The sequence below is a fragment of the Colossoma macropomum genome, unplaced genomic scaffold, assembly GCF_904425465.1.
Source record: "Colossoma macropomum unplaced genomic scaffold, Colossoma_macropomum, whole genome shotgun sequence".
NCBI lineage: Eukaryota > Metazoa > Chordata > Actinopteri > Characiformes > Serrasalmidae > Colossoma > Colossoma macropomum.
This window is the reverse complement of record NW_023495878.1, coordinates 1,123,015-1,144,162: the sequence shown is the minus strand read 5'-3', so window position 1 is coordinate 1,144,162 and position 21,148 is coordinate 1,123,015. Positions and strand designations below refer to the sequence as shown.

The 21,148-nt window shown below is 40.0% G+C and overlaps 1 protein-coding gene across 2 annotated transcripts in view; it reads left to right on the top strand.

Moving 5' to 3' along the window:
• Positions 1 to 13,243, top strand: part of kcnd2 (potassium voltage-gated channel, Shal-related subfamily, member 2) — a 197,681-nt gene extending 184,438 nt beyond the window's left edge. For both annotated transcript variants that reach the window (XM_036563777.1, XM_036563776.1), the window contains 3 exons: positions 777 to 872; positions 6,207 to 6,448; positions 10,371 to 13,243. In XM_036563777.1, coding sequence (XP_036419670.1) covers positions 777 to 872; positions 6,207 to 6,448; positions 10,371 to 10,551 — 519 coding nt within the window. In that variant the 3' untranslated portion in view covers positions 10,552 to 13,243. The remainder of the gene's footprint in view (positions 1 to 776; positions 873 to 6,206; positions 6,449 to 10,370) is intronic.
• The last annotated feature ends 7,905 nt before the right edge of the window (positions 13,244 to 21,148 follow it).

Sequence of the window (21,148 nt, the reverse complement as noted above, 5' to 3'; positions counted from 1 at the left end):
CACGGACATGCAGCAAACACAGTGCTTCAAAGAAATGAGATCTGAAATGAGTGCGGTGACCCAGGGTTCAAATGAAGCAGACGCTTTCCCATTTCCATAAGTTTAGATAGGCATCATACCCGAGGACTGTCTAGTTCTGCTGCTGGAGATCTGGAATCCAGCACTGTTTGCTGATCTCCCTAATCTTACACACTCACTAAAACTGACAGTTTACAGAAGAGTTCAATCAGATACGTTTCAGCTGGAAATCACCAAACTGTGATGGATACCAGATCTCCACTGGAACTGAATACACCCTGTCATGGGCTTAGCTATCATCGCTGTGTCACCCAAAAAGCAAATACAGCTTCTTGCATTTGAGTAACACACATTTCAGATTTTGAATTCTGATTGAATCATGACTTCATGGATATTCCAGATGTGGTTTGTAGATAACATCTGTGTTACCCAAATACACCAAGTCCCTGGCTGTGGAGGCCGGCTATTTATTTAAAGCTACAGAAATTCATTCCACGCGCACTCAGGCCACACTTCTCGTGCGCCTGCCGTCCGCTGCGTTTGAACTGGGAGCCATCCGTCACCGCTGTAACCTGGAGAGAATGAGACAGGCACAGTGGCACACAGCCTAATGTTGTCACAACGTTTCAAACAGTTGTGAGAGCTCTGGCCTTACTGTTCCCGTGATCTCGTCTTTTCTCTCTCTTTTTTTTTTCCATCTGTACTTTTGTGTTATGATTGGCTCATGATCTGTCACATTGTTTTGTTTCTCCTGTAAGGCATCGAAGGAGGCAGGGAAGGCGCTGGTTTGTAAGGTGAACCCCACATTCGAGACCCAACATCATCATCTCTTACACTGCCTGGAAAAAACAACGGTAAGACTGTGTGCATGTGTGTTTGGTTTATAGTATGTCATTTGTGAACAATTTGTTCTTTTTGAATTAATCTTTTGGGTGAACGAACTGAGCTGATTCGGTTTCTCCAGCCAGTTTGCTCTGCTATATTAAATATGGTGACATGCACATTAATGATTTACTATCACATTGGTTAAAAAAGGCTAAAAATGGTTTTGAAACAGCTCTAGTCTGTTCATGCATCTGTTCTAGAAGAAATCCACACAGTTATAGCCTGCAGAACTGGGTTATGCATATAGTAACAAAAAGGATTGTTCATCTGTGGCAGCTGAGAGCCCATTTAAATTAAGCCACTCCATGTCTGGATAAGATTTGTCTGTTTACTTTGGCCACAGTTACACAAATAGAATTCCGATTTGTGTCTGTGCTGCTATTCCTGCGTTATACGCAAATTCAAAATCCAAGCTATGAAGTTACAGTCATGTGCAAAATTGGAAATGACGTTTTGTTGTTTTATGAAAATAAACACATTGTAACGTTACAGAATGAGTCAGACGCTCGCGGACAAAAAGGGAAAAACCTTTGCTGTTTGAGTCGTGATCCAAACTTGTGGTCAGTAAACAGGCACAGGTCAGATCCAAAACAGACAAAAAATACAAAAAACACAAACATAACACCAGGCAAACAGTCCAAAAGGGGTCAGGCAAAAAGGCAAAGTCAAAGTACAGGAAAATAAGTCAGAATTAGGAAATAACAATACAGAAATGGACTTCTCAGTACCTCGAGGAAAGAAGCGATACCTCGCAATGAGTTGAACTAAAAGCCCAGGCTTTATACTAACACGAACTAGAGGACAACAGGCGAAACAAATCAGTATTCTGGAGACAGAAAGCGGTGATTGGTGTGTGATAGAGAACTGTGTTGACCTGCCCTGGTTGCATAAAGACAATAGCAAGTTGGCAAACAAAACATATTCCAAATGCATGGTTTCTCACCTTGCACTCCTGGACCATGGCAGTGGTGGTTAGTGGAACATTTGCTAAGCGGTGAATGGATGAGGCAGACATTCAAGAAAGCATCCGGATTATGATCGACTGTAACACAATGACAACGGTTGTGCCGTTAGGAAAGTTCCCAAGACAGCTGATTAGATTTTAGCATAATTGCTAATGGGGGCCCCCTAGTGCCTTGGGCCCCTGGGCAGGCACCCAAAAAATAATGGAATGATCTGGGCCTTTCTATCAGCCTCCCAAAAAAACTTATTAGAAGGAGCATCAAATAGCACTAATAATAAACAATAGTCTATACACAGGTCTATGTGTTAGTTATGATTGTTGTTTATGTTTGAGTATCCTTTGTTAAAATGCTAGGCTATTTTTGCGGTCAACGTAAGAGTTTTTGGGCTAACGTATTTATTTGTCAAGTGTCCTACAAGCCACTGCAAAAATTAACATATAGGAAGTGTTTTTTACTGAGATGCAGTTTAATCAGTACATATGTAGCTACTGTAGTTTACGGAACTGTGTTAATCTGTTGCAGCAGTTCACAGATTACACCATGATTCATGTGCTATTCCAGACTCCTGAAACACTGAACGATTCAGGGAATGAATCAAAAGGAATGAATCAGTTCAGTGAGCTGAGTCAAATGATTATGAATCTTTGAAAAGGACTGTGATGCCCACCGCTTCAGAAGCAAAAGCATAGGATATAATCTCCTTCTTTTTTTTAAGCCTTTTATTCTTTTCTTAAGTCTCTCTCTCAATCTGTCTTTCTTTTTCTCTCTGCTTTTCCTTTGGCATGAGACTTGTTTACGCTGGATTGATGGATTGACCCAGTATGAAACTGGCAGCTGTTCCCACAGTATTCTTTTTTATTTCCACTTAGCCAATGGCGAGTCCTTAAGATAATACCTCTGTCTGCGATAAACATTACTCGCACTCATCATTTATAACTGCTGTCGAGTTGCATTCGTTTTATTCCCCATATATGACTTCATTTGAACAGGCAACAGTGTTTCCTTAAATATCATCAGAAACCTTTCACACGTCGCATTAACAAAGCGCAGGGCCCGTCTGTGTTTGTTTTAGTCTAAAGCACGCTTGGCTCCCGCAGCCGTAAATGAACGCTCCGTCTCGGGAGACCTTGTTAGGAGGCTGCTGCCAAGAAAATGACAGTTAGTGTCTCCCTCTGCCAGCCAGACTCGCTGCAACACGGGCCGTGACCCGCTCTTCCTTATCTAGGGCACTGCTCAAGATGTCTGAATGGAAAATTCCTCCGTCCTGCTGAGGGTACTGCTGAAGCGCTGGAGGCTCATTTGGGACGCGGCCAAAGCAACGGCGCATCGGAGCTCGGGGACTTTCTGTGATCTCCATTTAGGCTGGGTCGGATTACTGACAAGCCTGCTTGATGTTTCTTTTACAGACAGGGTTTGTTTGTCTCAGGCAGATTTGCGCTGCATTCAGTAGCCGGTGTCAGTAGTTCACTGTGTTGGTTTCATTCGGTGCAGATGAGGAGGGTGGTCCGAAAGAGCGTGACAAGCAAGAGTTATGATGGTTCAGTGATAGTGCTGCTTTTCGTGCCAGAGAGCCTGTTGACATCTTCGACCATTAGATGTCTAGAGCTACCAGTGCAGCTCTGCTATACATTTGTTTTACATACATTACATAATTAAATATCATAATTAATCATAAGATTTGTTACATAATAACGAATATTTACATTCAGTTTCTTTCAAGTATTTTTCTTTTGAGTTTCAAAATGACAAAAACATGGCAGAAATGTAAGGGATGCTTTTCATTTCACAGAACAAGGCTTTTCATCAACTTTGCATCAAATTATCATGATAAAATATTTATTCAGTAACCCTTTATTATGGGGGGCATAATAATGATCTTATTAAGCCTTATTAAGCCAGTAGGTGGTTGTCAACTGGCTATTTAATGTTACTTTATTAAGCAGCTATTAGGGTGGATTAAGCATTTTCCAAGCACTTATGATGCTTATCAAGCCAATAGCTGGTTATTAACTGGCTACTTATAAGTTGTTCATAAAGCAACAACTAGGGTGGATAAAGAATTTTCTAGAGAACTTGTTATTGTAGAGAAAAAAGTGTGGAGAAATTGTATGTTATAATGCCCTTATAATGCTCTTATTAAGCCTTATAAAGTCAGTAGCTGGTAAATATAAGGGTGTGTCATAATGCCCTCATAATGCTCTCATTAAGCCTTATTAAATCAGTAGCTGGTAATTATAAGGGTATGTTATAATTCCCTTATAATGGTCTTATTATTCCTTATCAAGTCAATGGCTTAACTAGTTGTTCATTACTACTTTATTAAGCAACAACCGGAATGGCTTGAGCATTTTCCAGGGGACTAATGCTTATTGAGCCAGTAGCTAGTAACTATCTGGCATTAATATTTTTTTATGTGGAGCACTTATACTTTTCAAATATACATCATGATAAAATTGTCTATTATTATGCTAGTAATGAAGACAGTCAGGGTAGATTAGGCATTTTCCAGAGCACTTTTAATACTTATTAAGCCAGTAGCTGATAATTAAGTGGCTGCCTATTACTACTTTATTAAGCAGTAACTAGATTGAATTGACCCCTCAACAGCCCAGACATCATAAGGCTTATTATTCAGTGACTATATGGACTACAAGGCAAAGAGTTATTCTTAGGTCATAGAAGTGTGCAGTACAACTTTGAGCCTGCTGTTGGGCCCTGGTCATTTAAAGGGTTAAGCATATTGCAGAGCACTGTTACTTTATATTATACATATTAATAATGTGCAAAACCCTTCCTTAAGCATTGAGGCTTCGATGTGCTTATTTTGTTTTAACTCCTAAAACCTCAATAATAACTCTAAATAAAGACAAACATGCCTTCCATTCTTAGTGGGAAATTCTAGGTTATACCTGTTAGATTGCATCTCATCAGATTGTATAAGCAAAACATACAGTGGAAGTGTTCATATCAATAAATGATCTGTTAAGATTATGACACGTAATACACAATAAACTTGTTCTGGAACACCCTAGTTATTAAGTAGTAATGAAAAGCCAGTTACTAACAACTGGCTTAATAAGGCTTAATAAGAGCATCGCAAAGGCTATATAATGTCACCCTGTATTGAAGTGTTATTTTCATTTTCTCTTCTACCTATGAACGTAAATCTTGTGATGACTGAAATCTTGTGCTGAACTTCTCTGCTTGTTTTAATGAGAGAAGAATGAAATAATGCATATGAAGGACACTGTTTTTGTGTCTCTGATAATGACTGTGAATTCTTAGGGTTAAATCTGTTTTATGAATCAGAACCATCAGAAGTGCCTTTTTTAGCCAAGTAAGACATCACTTATAGGAGTTTGTCCTGGCAGTAGCTCCCATTAACATCTATTTAAAAAAGCAAAAACAGGAAAGGAGACAGAAGAAAGAGCAGTAAAAGTGATAGAATAGCACATAGTGCACATATTAAAGATAACTGCTGTACATGCAAAACACATTCTGCACAGATTCACTATGTGTAAAAATTAAACAGTACTGTACTGAAAAATACAGTAACTGTGCCGTCTAATAGACACTGAGCTGTGAGTGATGTTGTGTTGTTTAGATACAGTCATGTTCCCTCAGACACTCTGAGTTATTAAATGTGTAGAGGAGCAGAGACGTCTGCTCAACTGGAATTGCAATCAATATATATATTTTTTTTTTGCTCCTATCTTTCTCTCTCTCTCTCTCTCTCCGTCCTCTTTGTCTCTCTCTCTCTCTCTCTGTATCTCTCTGTCTCTCTCTCTCTCTCTGTATCTCTTTCTATCTCTCTCTCTCTTTCTCTCTCACTCCCAATCTTTCTCTTCCTCTCTATCTTCTGTTTCTCTCTCCCTCAATCTCTCTCTACGTCCTTTCTCTCTTTATCTCCCTCTCCCTCTCCTTCTCTCTCTCTCCATCCTCTCTTTCTTTCCCTTTCCCTATGTGGTCTCTCTCTTTTTCTGTCACAATATATCCCTCTCTTCTCTCTCTTTGTCCTCTCTATTTCTAATTATCTCTCTCACTCCATCTCCTCATCTCTGTCTTTCTCATTCCTTTTCTCCTGTCCTCCTCTTTCTCTCTTTCTCTCTTGTCTTTCTCCCCTCTCTGTCTCTCTCTCATCCTCTTTTTTCTCTCTCCCTCATCTCTCTTTCCCACTTTATCTTTTCTTGCTCTCTCTTTCTAACTCTTTGCCTTTCTGTCTCTTTTTCTCTCCCACCCACCATCTCTCTCTCTTTTTCTCTCTTTCTCTATCCCACTCTCTTTCTCTGCCTCTCTCCCTCCCTCTCTCTCTCTCTCTCTCTCTCTCTCTCACTCTAGAACCACGAGTTCGTGGACGAGCAGACCTACGAGACAAGTTGTATGGAGGTGTCGATGGTGAAGCCGTCCACCTCTCGGTCCTCCTCCGTCTCCTCCTCTCCTCACGGCCTCACATCCTGCTGCTCGCGCCGAAACAAGCGCAAGAGCTTCAACGTCCCCAACTCCAACATGACCGCTGGCCGCCGCGGCAGCGTGCAGGAGCTCAGCACCATCCAGATCAGAGAGAGGCCACTCAGCAACAGGTACACGTACGGGCCCCTGCAGGCTGGAGCTCCTCAGCAGAGACGGCCTCACTCTCACACACTGACATGCATAATTCTGCATTTAATTCGGGCATTACGCCAACAACGCCAGCAGGTCAGCCATCAGCAGATGTGCCCTCTTCAACAACTACTCCAGCAGAGACATGGAAACACTCACAAACAAACACAAAAGCACACACACACACACACACTCTGCTGGTGCTGATGTTAAGGCACTTGAGTAAATAGAGATGAGTCAGAAAGCCAGGGGTCTATTCAGCTTCCCACATTCTCAGATCTCTGAGTGTTTATAATACTGATTGTCTGAGTGAGCTAGAGCTTATTCAGTCAGTGTGTTTGTGTGTCAGCTTCTGTAATCAAGGTAAGAAGATGTGAACTACTCTTTCAGTCCCGTATAGGTGATTAATCAACATTTGCTCGCTGTTTTCCAGTCTGTGTACTCCCTGTGAACTGAATAAGCAAGAAACATAAATGATGATCAAAAATACCAAAAATTTTTGAAGTACTTCAAGGCACCCAAACATACCATCAACAAATCACTACTAAACTAACAACAACAACTACATCAACTAACATTGACTAAATTGGACATTTTACAGTGCTGTGAAAAAGTACTTTCCCCTCTATTTTTGCATATTTCTTACACTAAATGGTTTGCAAATAAGAAAACAACAACATGCGGAAACACAAAACACATTTTTTAAACAATAGTCTCATTTCGCTGCTGTTGGAACAAAACCTTCTCTCTCCAAAATGGTGACTTTACAGGAGAAGGAAAAAAAAACTTTACTTTTAGTGTAAGTTAATGGAACCAGGCGTTTTTCCAAGTAATTTTGGGCAGTTTCTTTTGGTCCGTTCATCATGAAATTTACACAAAATGTAAAGAACAACAGGCATTTTCAGATTATGTCAAAAACTGAAAAATGGAGATACGCAGATTTGTTCTGACAGCAGCAATTTATCGAGACATTTTTAAGTTAAATTCTCCATTTTTTATAGTGCATCACAACTTGGTTCAAGTAAGGACTTTGACATGATCACTCAGAAACCTTAATTTTGTTTCTTTTAAGCCATTCAGAGGTGGGCTTGCTCTTCGGATCATTATCTGGCTGCATAAGACAATTGCACATAAGCTTAGATCATGGACTGATTTCTAGACATTCTCTGGTAGACAGCAGAACTCATGACTTTGAAGCAGCAAAGCATCCTCACACTACCACACTACCACCACCATGTTTTACTGTTGGTGATGTTTGTGGAATGCTGTGCTAGATATACTCCAGATGTAACAGAATCTACCAAACAGGTTCATTTTGAGTCATCAGTGCACAGAACATTATTCTATTCTTCATGTTAAAACTCTTGGGAGGCTATGAAGGTGTGTTTTACCGAATGTGAGACAAACCTTTATGTTCCTTTAGGTTAGCAGAGCCTTGCAACTCTCCCATGTATTCCATTTTTTTTGCCTGGGTTCTTTCTTTTGTTTTAACATCTGAAGCAATTAAGTGTGACAAATCAGCAAAAACAGTAATGCTTTTTCTCAGCACTGTCTGTTTCTGACCATAAGACCACTGTTGACCAGAAAGAATTTTACCCCTTTTCATGGTAGCCACATAATGCCATTTCTGCCTGTTTTGGAGATCCCTCAGGTTTTGCACTATCCATTTTATCTCACCATGTCTTTGTGGAGAAGCATGAATTGTTTTGCTCCCCTTTCACCTCTCACTGCTCACTAGCAACTCAACACAGAGTCACAACATTTCACACGCAGGGAGCCAACAGTGTCCTCATCAGTTCCACAGGTGGAACAGCCACTAGGGACCTGCAGAAACAGGTTACACACTGACAGCTGGAGAGAACGCCACAGCAACCGGAAATAAATGTGTTAACACCACAGCTGTGGAAACCAAAGTCACTAAGCAACAACTCCAGCATAACCGAGAAACAAAGTCTTTGCTCATCTCCATGAAAATGGCCTAAAGTAACAGTTTTTATTTGAAAAAAATATAGATTTGATTTTGTGCTACACTTATTAGAGGAATATTGTCATGATCTAGTGTAAACAAAATTCTAATTCAACACACAACAGAAACACAAAATTAACTCACTTTAACAACACATTTTAGCAACTACTGCAAAACTGATCTTTCTGCTGAAGTACAAAAGCAGGCTACAGCAGAAGGAAGTCAAATTAACACCATGTCTTATCAGAAAGCGACACAAGTGAACGATGATGACAAAACCGAAAGGCTCCAATTATTATTAATGAAGCTTCAAGTCTTTATCAGCAGTAAGCAGCAGAGTGTGATGCATTATCAACTCGTTTCTATTTATGATGTGTTGCATTGCTCTACCATTCCACCTCAAAATGAATGAGGAAAAACTCTTCCATGAAGTGGAGAAAAGGAGGGATTTTTCTCCATAACGTAATATTATTATCTAATAATATTTCTGCAAGGAGGGACTGAAGGGATCTCTCTGACTCTTCCAGTAAATATTATAAGAATGTTAACAAAAAAGAAACAATTTGGAGAGCCTGGATTGCCAGAGTGCTGGAAGTTGGTAAATAAATACTGTTTGATTTGTGTCACTGATTGATAAGGATGCTTATCTAGTTACCTAAGTAGACACTAGTTAGCAGATACAACCAAGCTGCCTAGCACAGCTAGGATTACGGGTGGGTAATATGACTACATCATACTTATAACAAATTAATTACACATGCAGTTGGCTAGTGTTCTTTAAGTTCTGACAATATCCACGATTAGGCGGATATAATTGGAATTACTGAGGTGAAATCTGTGAAATGTTGAATAAAAATCATTATATTCATGGTATTTTGTAGTAATAATCTTTAAATTCAACATTACTGGTTCTTTTTTGTCTGTTTCAACTTATCAAACTAAAAAAAAGGAAATATCATGGTGCATATTGTGTACTGTGAAAATGTCTTCATGTATTGTGATATTATATTTTTGCCATATCGCCCACCCCTAGCTAGGAAGTCAGGCATGGCTGGGTGAGTTTGGTGTGAAAGAGCTTGACTGGCCCACACAGAGCCCTGACCTCAACCCCAGTGAACACCTTTGGGATGAACTAGAGCAGAGATTGTGAGCCAGGCCCTCATCCAACATCAGTGTCTGGCCTCACAAATGCTCTTCTGGATGAATGGGCAGAAATTCCCACAGACACTCTCCAAAATATTGTAGAAAGCTTCCCAGAAGAGTGGAAGCTGTTAGGGCTGCAAAGAGGGACCAACTCCATATTACTGCTTATGGATTTAGAATGGGATGTCATAAAAGCTCTTGTCCCAACACTTTTTATAGTGTATTTCTGATAGGTGTGTGGTTTGTTTATGTTTTAACGTGGCTCATGCACTTGATGTGTTACTACATTTGAAAGCTCGCTTGTTGAAAGGCGTGTTGCACAAGTACAGTTTTTTCCGGCCACTGATAAGAATGTTGCTTGGGGTATCACTGCTAGGCTGAGAATTTCCAAAAAATATCCAACCATGAGCAGCTTTTGGTCAGAAAGTGACCACTGATGAAGAGCTAAAGGATGACTAACACAAATTGTGTGTCAGCAGATCAGCAGACTGATTTTATAGTGAGGCTATAAGGCAAGTGTTTCTAATAAAGTGGCCAGTGAATGGAAGTATATGTAGGTGTGTCATAAAGAGGATGATAGTGCAGGTCAACAACAGCACCATGACTAAACAACGCTTAGCCATAAACTTCAGCCTTGTGGAAGGAGTCGGTATGAGGAAGCGGAGCAGTGTTTCCGTGACTCATTCTGCGGGAATGTTGCAAATGCTCCAGCTGTGGCACCCACTTGCCTGTGTGGTCTAATGGACAGCTGGGGGAATCTCACTCTCTTTCTCTCTCCCTCTCCCCCTCTGCAGTCGCTCCAGTCTGAACGCCAAGTTTGAGGAGACTGTGCCGCTGAACTCGGAGCAGCAGCCCTACATCACGGCGGCCATCATCAGCATGCCCACTCCGCCCGTGACCACACCCGAGGGCGGAGACTCGGCCAGCTCGCCTGACTTCTTGCAAAGTAACATCGTTCGAGTGTCAGCACTATAGACCTTGTTTATCCCCTTTTTTATTCGGCGGACGGACGCTGGCCAGGGAGGGGATTGGCGGGAAGCCCTCCCCCGCAACGCAGAGGGAGGCCACGGCTTTGACCCTTTATTTCAACTCCTGCCCACAGCCCTGCTTTCTCTGCACTGGGGCATCAGCTCTGCCTCTGGAACAGGCCGCAAAGGCCGCCGACGTAAGCCCACCAGGCTTCTACTCACAGAAGGGGACTCAAATGAAAAAAAAAATGACCATGATTATCACGCTTGTTACAAATTGCTATGGTTTTTAGAGTATTGTGTGTCTTCACATTTGTTGTCTTAAGCTTGGTGGTGGAGAGAGCGAGGTGAGCATTTTTTGGGGGCTGTAGCTTGGTGTCGGGTGTGCATTTGGGTGTTTTTTTGTTTGGGGGGGTCCTAGTTTCTAGGCTATTATCATGCTTTTAGAGAGGTTTGCTCCAACAGAGCTACTTTTGATACTACGAGTAAAGCTGAGGTCTTTCAGTTCGAGAGGGATTCCGAGTGTGTGAGTGTGCGTGCACCTATGTGGATGTGAGAGTGTGTGTTTAAGACTAACCTTCTGCATGTTTTGCATTCGTGAGTCTGTGTCTCCTTTCGAGTTTTGGCATGAGCAATAAGGGTTTGTTCTTTTCCGGCAGCGTGTGTGCTCGTATTTTATTTGTTAACACCATGCCTGGTTAAACCTCATTAATCAGCAGTCCTTTCCTCTTTATTCCACCCACACTGCTCTGAAAGTACAGTTATTGAACACATTAAAAGTAGGTTTTGTGAACAGGAAAAGCTCTCTCTCTCTTTCTATCTCTCTCTCTTTTTCATTCTGCCTCTCTCAGTTTAGTTCTATCTTGAGACCTGGCCTAATAGCGTTAAATGGATCATTGATAATATAGTTCAAACAGCAGGACCAGGCGGTGTGGCCTTCCATACAAAATCAGTGGACAATGAAGCCGCTGCTTCTTTGAGAATGTTGCCAGTTTCCTTCGAGGAAATATGTCAGTCATTCCATTTTTATTGTCAAACGTTTTGAATATACTGTGAAAGATTTATTTTTTTCAATGTGCAAAACATGCATGATGTTCTAATGACCACTGGGTTATGGACCAGCCAGGCCACCATACCCTTATGTGCTTTTAGTTTGTGTCTTTTCTTAGTGTACCACTATGATACCTTGGATCCGATGGAGATTAAAGAGGCACTCTGGCCAAAAACAACTTTTTTAAACATGCCTACTGACCTCCTACAGCAGTGCTTAAAGACTAGGAAAAACACCTTCTGATGATGTATCTTGAAGGTGAGGCTACTGCAAAAGGGAGCCAAATATAAAAAGGGGGCCAGATATCACTTCTGTACTTAGTAGCCTCTACATCAGTGGCTTGCATTCAGAATGTCTAGCACCATGGGTGGGGGTTGCCTAATGATTGTAGAGCATATTTGCGCAGTGCATGTTGGGTATTGTAGTAAGAGAACAGTGATGGATGAAAACCTTAATAATATCCCATAATATGACAAATAACATATTAAGTGCTGGTTTTAGGCTGGACTGGCCCTTTAAGTAGAGCTCAGGCACGAGGACAGACCGTTAGACGTGTTGTGACCTAATTGGCTCAATAATAGGATCAACACGTCGTGGGTTTATCACTATATGGTGGATTATTTTATCAGCGCTGCAGCCCCCGCTCCTACTCACTGCCGAATATCAAAGCAAATGTATTCACAAAGCCCCCTCTGAGTCAGAGAGATGAATTAGTCATATCTCTCTATCCTTTCTCTCTCCGCTCGCTCTCTCTGTCTTGAATTAGCGAGAAATTAGCATATAATATCAAAGGATAATTTTTTTATGTCGTTTTCACTTATGTCAGGATGATTTAATGTGCGGAGAAGGCTTGAATATGGCCTGATGTACACACACACACACACACACACAAACACGCTCCCACCACTGCCCGCCTTCTGCTCAAACCCCTCCCCCATTGCTTGACCATGTGACTTATGCAACAAGGTTCTTTTTGTAAAGATACGCTTTGTATTAAAGGGGATATTCGGGGGGAATAGAATCACACATATTTTTCAAAATCAAACGGTGTTGATTATATATTATAAATGTTATTTCGGTTGTACAAAAGAGAAAAAAGAGGAAAAAAAGGGGAAAAAAACTCTGAGAGAGACTGTTGCTAGTGCACCTGTGTTGTAAATTTGTTCTTTGGTGTAGTAAATATTTATCTGAGTTTTATCGTCACCATCACGGACGGCCGGCCCTGCGTCCCGCTCTTGAGTCCTGGCGCTCCAGGAATGACAAACTGTACCTTTGTTTTTTTTTTCTCTTTTCTTTTTTTTTTCTGTTCCAAAGTGGAGGACGAATGTGATTGCATGTGATGGCGGAGGCCTTTCGCAGACGGGTCAAGGAAACGACCGCCATGTCCGTCTCGGACTCATGGGAGGCCTTCTGACTCAGAGTGGGGAAAACCCACTTCCTGTTTGTGAGATGACGCGAATTCGGGAAATGAGCAGGAGGACGGCGCAGAGTTCATCTGAATTTGTTACGGCTTGTGTTATAGACATTACAATATATGACTCATCGAAAAGCTATGAAAAAAATGACAATTCAATTGTTTAGTCCGGTGCAGTGTCTATGAATAAATAGAATAAATCATTGTCCCAGTAAAAAATACGGATAAAACATGGCTGTTGTGTTGTCTCTTGGCTTTGTAGAGAGAGACCGTTTTGGTCTTTGGTAAGTTTCATCCTCCATGTCAGCCGTTGCTGAATAAAGAGTAAGTCATTTGATGATTTATAGATGCCATCATCAGTGGCAGAGGTCACCTACCATTATTATTACATCTGGGCTGGGCTTCCCGAAAGTGTCTCAGCACAAAAACTATCCCTAAATGGAAGAGTGAGCATTACACTGAACACTCTCTCTACCAGTTAAGATGAGTTAGATACGTTGAATGTAATATATTCTATTAATTCTAACCCAAAACCCAACCCTAATCCTAAATCTAACACTAACCACTGACAGTCGTGTTTGTTAACAGTTAAAGGCTGCAGAAATTAATAACTGAGATGTAAACAAAAGTAGTCAGAGTAGTTTGATGTGAAATGGCTCATTACAGAGAATCTTTCCCACTCAATTATAATATAGCCACGTCCTCTGAGTCTTTATGTGTGATGCTGATAGGAGTGATGTGTCGGCTCTTTGAGTTGGCTGGTTTAGATGGCCCTCGGGGGCTGACATTTTTTCATACATAAATTTAAGAGGAAACAAATAGGTAATTCTTATGATGCTGTAGCTGAAAACTGCAGGACCCCCCTCCTGCACCTCATTGGAACATTCTGGCTCCGCCCTCTCGTTATCCCTAACACCTGCTACTTGTTTTGTTAGTTTACCTCTGGTTTTGTTCACGTATTTCTTCATGTTTCTAAGTGTGCCTCATTACTTCTTCTGCCTTGTTGTTGATTTGTCTGCACTTTTGTAATCCCTGCCTCTTGACATTTATCCAGGGAAACTATTAACATCAGACTTATTAGGTTTCTTTTTAAATTACAAACACAATCCAATTTTTGTTAATTAGTTAAAATGGTTAGTTGAAAATGAAATAATAGATAATATTGCTAACATGCTTAATTTTGAGAAAATAAAAAACAATGCTTATAAATGAAGAGCCAATTATGAGCTAAAAGAGCCAATTGACCTGACTCACTGAAAAGAGCCAGAATGCCCATCACTAGCTGATAGAAAGATTTCTTTCCTGCATGTTCACTTCTGCCATAGATTTAGAAAAGAGATTTAAAACAGCATTATAGACTTTCATACAGCAGTGTCTCAGGCATCAGGCAGCACACTCATAACCATTTCATGTAACTACTTTGTGTGAGGGAGCTCTTAGAGGCACTTTGGACGTCTGGTTCCTATCACCATCATTGTGAACAGCTCTGATTCGGTAAATTTTCACATCAAACCACTCTTATTGACTTTGTTTACATCTTAACCACACCTTAAAAATGGCTCATCAGTTTAACTTAAAAAAAATTACTTAATCTGGTAACAAGTAAAGTAATTAGTTTTATTTAACCTAAATAAATATGTTGAACAAATGATTATTTCAATTAAGTCGTTTTTTTTAGTTGAATAAAACTAGTTCAATTGCTTGTTACTACATGATGTAATTTTTTTTGCTTGAGCTGACAAACCATTTTTTACAGTGCATTTAATAATGCAGAATTTTTGAAAAGTCAGTGCAATTTCCCTTCAAAGCATCTGTAGTGTATCTGAAGTGTTACCAATTTAGACCAGTATAGAAATGATGTACTTATTTGAAGCATGAACATTTAAAGCATCACTTTTTTCATTTTAGAGAAGTATGCAAATCATGTGGCAGCAGGATTTCTACAGGCTGCTCAGATCAAAAGTACAAATCAATGTGACCTTTTCTCTGATGGTGCTTTGATGTACGCTGTTCAAGTCGACTCATCTCATCTGTGATCTCTTTCACAGTAACACGGTACCTGAGGAACTCCACCTTGATGATGTCGAACAGGACAGCTGGTAAACCTGGCCAGTTTGGTACTCTGCATGATGAAGACCTTGATGGAATTCGTGTACACCCCATGTCCACTTCGTGTCTCCTTTGTGCGCTGGGATGGAGGGAGGAGGTTGAGGTGTAGTGGGGTTTGGGCAGGAGCGTAGTGGGATGGAGGGATGAGGTCAGGAACATGTCAGGGCGATGGTGGTATCAAACCGGGCGAACAGCGGGGATCCAGATTAGCATATTTCCCATCAGACAGTACATAATTGAAATGTTTTGAGGTGAGTGCGAAGAGATGGGACGTGAAGGAGAATGAGAGAGAGAGAGAGAGAGAGAGAGAGCTGGGGGAGGATGAACAGTAAGGAAATTGATGCAGCTTTTCTACAGCTACAGGCCACAGCTGTCTATTTCTGGCCTGGCTATTTTTACAGAGTTGAAAGGTTAATGGTTTTATTTCCTGCACTGGTTCATTTTACTGTTTGCTGATGCACTCCAGGAAGGAACGAGGGGAGGAGGGAAGCGATCAGTGGGTGTGAGGTCACACACAGCCTGTGCGCAAAGAACACAAACACACACCCCGGTGAGATTTGTGCCTCTCCGTTCACATCTCTGCACAAGGACACCCTGACGTTGTGACGCAAACAACATACAACGTCACAGTGGAAACAGCTGATAAATCTCTCTGTCTGCCTTTCACTCACACACGCAGACACACACCCCGGTCCTGAATGGGAGGACGGTCCGAAGACGAGTGCAGGATGACAGCAACAAGAGTGGGAACACTGTGCCTTTTGTAAGCTGGTCTGAGCGCTGTGCTGCACGCCTCTGTCTTTCATAAATCACATCCTTCATGTTGCTGAGCGATGAAAGGAGAAAAAAAGGAGACAAAAACGGAAGAGCTGCAGAGGTTTAAGCACCCCAACAGTCCTCTGAGTCAGCCTGCTGGTTCCACACACAGTCATATGCAAAAGGTCTACAGGGAACAAGCTTAAATATGCCATTATTCCACAATCTGATGCACACAATTCTTATTTATTTGCTGATATAACATACTGGAGAAAAATGAAATATAACAAATAAAATGTGCCATTACTTTTGCACAGGCAACATTTAATGCTGTATTTTTCCCTGATAGGTTACATTCAGCAAATAGGCTGTAATAGTGCATTAAAATGTGAAAAAGTGTGTTCTCTGTTGAGGATGTGTCAAATTATTTGATAACACTTTACAGTAGGGTGCTGTTCATAAGCCTACATGTCACCTACAAAAGCTTGTTTTGACAACTGACATAATACTACATAAATATTTATTTAAAACTATATAAATGTTTGTAAATGCTTATTTCAATAGGCGACACTCTTTATAAAGGTTACGATTGCCAATTTTGAACAAAGTTCAATAAAGTAGTCTTTATGACAGATGACGCCTATTGTAATAAACAGTTATAAACATTTATTTAGGGTTATGTCAGTTGTCATGACAAGCTTATGTAGCTGTCATGTTGCCTTTTGAACAGCACCCTATAGCAAAGTGTTGCCAATTACTTTTTACTTTGAAAATCAACAAAGCATGCCATTTGACCAGGAGTGCCCAAACTTTTGCATGCAACTGTATAACTGACCTTTGCTTGCTCTGCCCACAAATGCATTCCTTAACAGCTATTGTGCTGTCGCCTTTCACTGCGCCACCGTGCTGCCCTACCACACATACAGTCAAATACAAAAGTTTGGACACCCAAATTACACTTTTTGTTGATTTTGATGTGAAAATAAGTTAACACATCCTTTACAGAGAACAAACTTAAATATGGCATTTTTCTGCAATATTTAGAGCACAATTTCTATTTATTTGCTGACTTAAATATAAAATGTGCCAAAACTTTTGCGCAAGCCACTTTTTATGTTTTTCCCAATATGATACAAAAATTCAGCAAATAAACAATAGTTTAGTAGTAGTTAAAATTTGCAGATATATGTTCTCTGTATAGAATGGACTATTATTTTGACCAGCAGCACCCAAACTGTAGCTGGACTATGTTGTCTATGTCTAATATTAGTTGGATAATACAACAAAAATCTACACCCAATCTATCATAGTTTAAGCTTTCACACATATGCAACCTAAAATTGCTCAATTTTTTCAATATTTTGACCAATATAGAAACACCACAAAAAAAAGAGTTTTTAAACCAAGGTGTTGCAAAAACAGACCACTTTCAATGATGTTGTGATTAAATATCAAAATATGCTGATATTTTGTACTACTAATATTCACTGCTTGACAACCTAGATGCTCCTAATGCCATTGTTGTTGATTTTAGCAAACATGTATGCAGAGTTGGACAAAATACTACTAAAAAAGTAGTGATGACTGAATACTGAACACACTGTCAACAGAATGTATGACAGATTTTTGTCTGGTGCAAAAAATGTAAGTCTAATTGCAAAACATAGATATTTACGTTTTTCAGACTAAGTATTTTAAGGCAGATTGTGTTCAGCTTTGAAAAATTAACATTTAAAATCCATATTGTTGAAATTCTCTGTTCAGGTAACAAAAATGCTGCATCAGTCAACACACTTAAGCGTTTACAGTGCAGTCATAGTCACTGCTACTTAAAATAAGCTACTGCCATTGCTGACTGGATGTGACTTATCCACCAGAACATACAACCAAACTGTATGTTTGCAAGCATTCTGATTTGGTCTAATTAGGTTGATGTAGGATAAGGAACACTCTTTAAAAAGATGGTTCATCAAGGGTTCTTTAGTATAGGGGATTGCTCTGTTTAGAACCATGAGTTAATATAGATCCATTTGCATGCTTAAAACGTTCTTCGCATGTTGAAATGGCTCTTAAGATTGATGGAGAATGTGTTGTATATGGTTCTATCTAGAACCAATTCGAAAATGGTTCTGTATCACACCAAAAAGGGTTCTTCTATTGCTGCAAGCTTTATAGAACCATACATAACACATCCTTCATCAATCTTAAGAACCATTTCACCATGTAAAGAACCATTCAAGCATGAAATGGTTCTAATTAGCACTATTGCCTTTATTACAGAAACCCTAAAGAACCATCTTTTTAGAAGTGAACATTTGGTTTAATGGAATTTCTCAGCAATCTGAAAATCATGTTCATTCTTGCAACAGTTGGAGAATGCATTTGTGTGCAGAGCATGCAGAGGTCAGGTCCCTCTCTCTCCTCCCTGCCCTCACTTGCTCACATAACGATGTTTTATTCATAGCTTTATTTCAGTGGTGTATGTCATTTGTGCAGGTCAGGTCTCATCTGCAGGTCCCTTTGTGAAAATCTCTTTGTTTCTTTGGCCCAGGATGTCTCAGGTATGCCTGGAGAGGGGCCAAAGATTTCACCGCTGTTTCCATCCAGTAGCATTTAAGCGTAACACCTCTGGAATCCTGCATGTATAAACAGCGTGATCTGCAGAAATTCATTCCCCAGTCTCTGCACTAGAGTATGAAAGCAGGCTTTGCTGCATGTTCAGAGTGTTTCAAATGTACAGATGGTGCTTGGCAAGAAATCTGGAGAGCTGCTTGTCAAGCTATTTACAAGATGTTTCAGAAGCAAGCTGACCCAGCGGTATAACGGCTGAAGGCTGTCAGTCCGATTTATGGCCTCTCAGAGTCATGAGATGCACTTTAACACAAGTGGACATCGTTATTAAGCAATGCTCAGATTGTCATTTGAAATATTTAAGTGGCTGAAAGGCTACGAAAAGTGAGAAGACTAAACCATGTGGGGAAAAAAGCTTAACACGGCTTATTACACTAAAACAACGAGCTTGGAAACCTCAAACTTTTCTCACATCTTACCGGTCATAAACACCGTGTCATGCTGAAAGAATAGAACTGTTATTCAAAGAAAGTGATCGTTTTGTGTAAAACTTTTTTCTCTTCACTGAAACACAGTATAGGGAAAAGGCTTAATGTGGCTTAATGCAATTACAATGTAGGAACACCTCACATATTTGGAGAAAATGGGGAAAAATGCCCCACTTAAGAACAAAGTCCATTTACTGCCAAGCTTCAAAACTCACATACAAACTTATCTACAGCAATATGGCCAAACGAGTTGCCTAATTCTAGCTAACACCTACTATAGTTTGCATATAAAGCTAAAGTATCACTAGTCAATGAAACTCTAGACAACTGTGTGTCTTTATGATGAAAATATAAGTCAAAGATATTTTTTGGGCAATATTCTTGCCATAAATATCACTAAAGTTCAGTCTTTTCTTGTTAATGCACTTGTTACAAGCAGAGTTGATCACTGTAATGCCCTTCTTACTGGACTTCCTAAGAAAACAATACATCCCTTAAAACCCATGCAAAATGCAGCAGCACAGATCCTAACAAAAACTTTTTTAAAGAACTGCACTGGCTACCTGTATTGCTTAGAATAGATTTTAAAGTTCTGCGGCTAGTCTTTATGGCTCACAATGACCTTAAAGCACCACTTACATCACACAGTGTCTGTCTGTTTATGTTCCAGCACATGACCTTGTTTAAACTGAGAAATTTTATTATTTTTTGAAAAATATATGCCCATTTTGAGTTTGATGCCAACAACATGTTCCAAAAAAGTTGGGACAGGGGCATGTTCACCACTGTGTTACACCACCTCTTCTTTTAATGACACTCTGTAAGCATTTGGGAACTGAGGAGACCAATTGCTGAAAATGAAATGTTTTCCCATTGCTTAACATAGGATTTCAGCTGCTCATCAGTTCAAGGTCTCATTTGTCATATTTTTTATTTCATAATGCACCAAATGTTTTCAGTGGGTGACAGGTCTGGACTGTAGGCAGGCCAGTTTAGTGCCTGGACTCTTTTAATATGGAGCAATGTTGTTGTAATACATGCAGAATGTGGTTTGACATTGTCTTGCTGAAATAAGCAAGGCCTTCTCTGAAAAAGACATCATCTAAATGGGAGCATATGTTCATTAAAACTGGCTTTTGAACTGTGCGCTCATAACAAACTGAGTGTTCTTTAGCCCAGAGAACACAGTGTCCATGATTTCCAAAAAGAATTTGAAATGTTGATTGGTCAGACCACAGGACACTTTTCCACTTCCCCTCAGTCCATTTTAAATGAGCTCAAGCCCAGAGAAGGTGGCAGCATTTCTGGATCCTGTTTATATATGGTTTCTTCTTTGTGTTTTTGAGTTTTAACTTCGCAACATTTTTTGAAATGGGGTTGTAGATCGACTGACCCCCCCAAATTTTCCTAGGTAATAACTCCCTGGAATGCAGTCATCCGAATGAAATTTTAGAATTTATGAGAACTAGCCATTTGGTAGACACGCTGCAATTAGATTTAGAACTATAATTTGACCAGAAGAGGAAATAAGAGGGTTATGAGTTACCTTACTGTTCATGAACTCTGTCTACTTTTGAAAGGACAAACCTGTAATTTATAAAAAATTTACGAAGATTTTATGTTCGGCATTTTCCATAGAAATACATTATAAGGAAACAGCTTAATGCAGCCCAATGTAGTAGAACAACCTGGAAACATTTTTTATAGAATCTTTTATATAACCTTGCCAGTCATAAACACTGTCCAGTGGCATGTCATAATGTCAAACCAATGCATTAAGTTTCCCATTAAGCTTTTTCATTTCCATTAAAACCCATTTTAAACAACTTAATGTTTAAAAGGCTGAATGTAATAAAATATATATAAAAAATCTCTTTCATTACGGGTTCATCTTTCTGGCAGTAGACTGTGTTAATGGCCAGCAAGGTGTGAGAGTGGTTTGATGTTTCTAGATTGTTGTTTTGTCACATTAAGCCACATTAAGCTTTTTTCCATATAATGGGCTTCTTAAATGAAGAAGTGATCACTTTGTCTTTGGATTACAGTTTCTTTTGGCATTTATGAGCAGATATGTCTTCCTGCATCATTCTTTTAGTATGTTAAGCCATGTTAAGCTTTTTTCACAATAAGCACTAAGTGTTTTAGAATGTTCCTCTACAAACGCCCCTGCATGGAGAGAAAGAAACTGAATTTCGGGCTGGAAGTACCTCCCAGA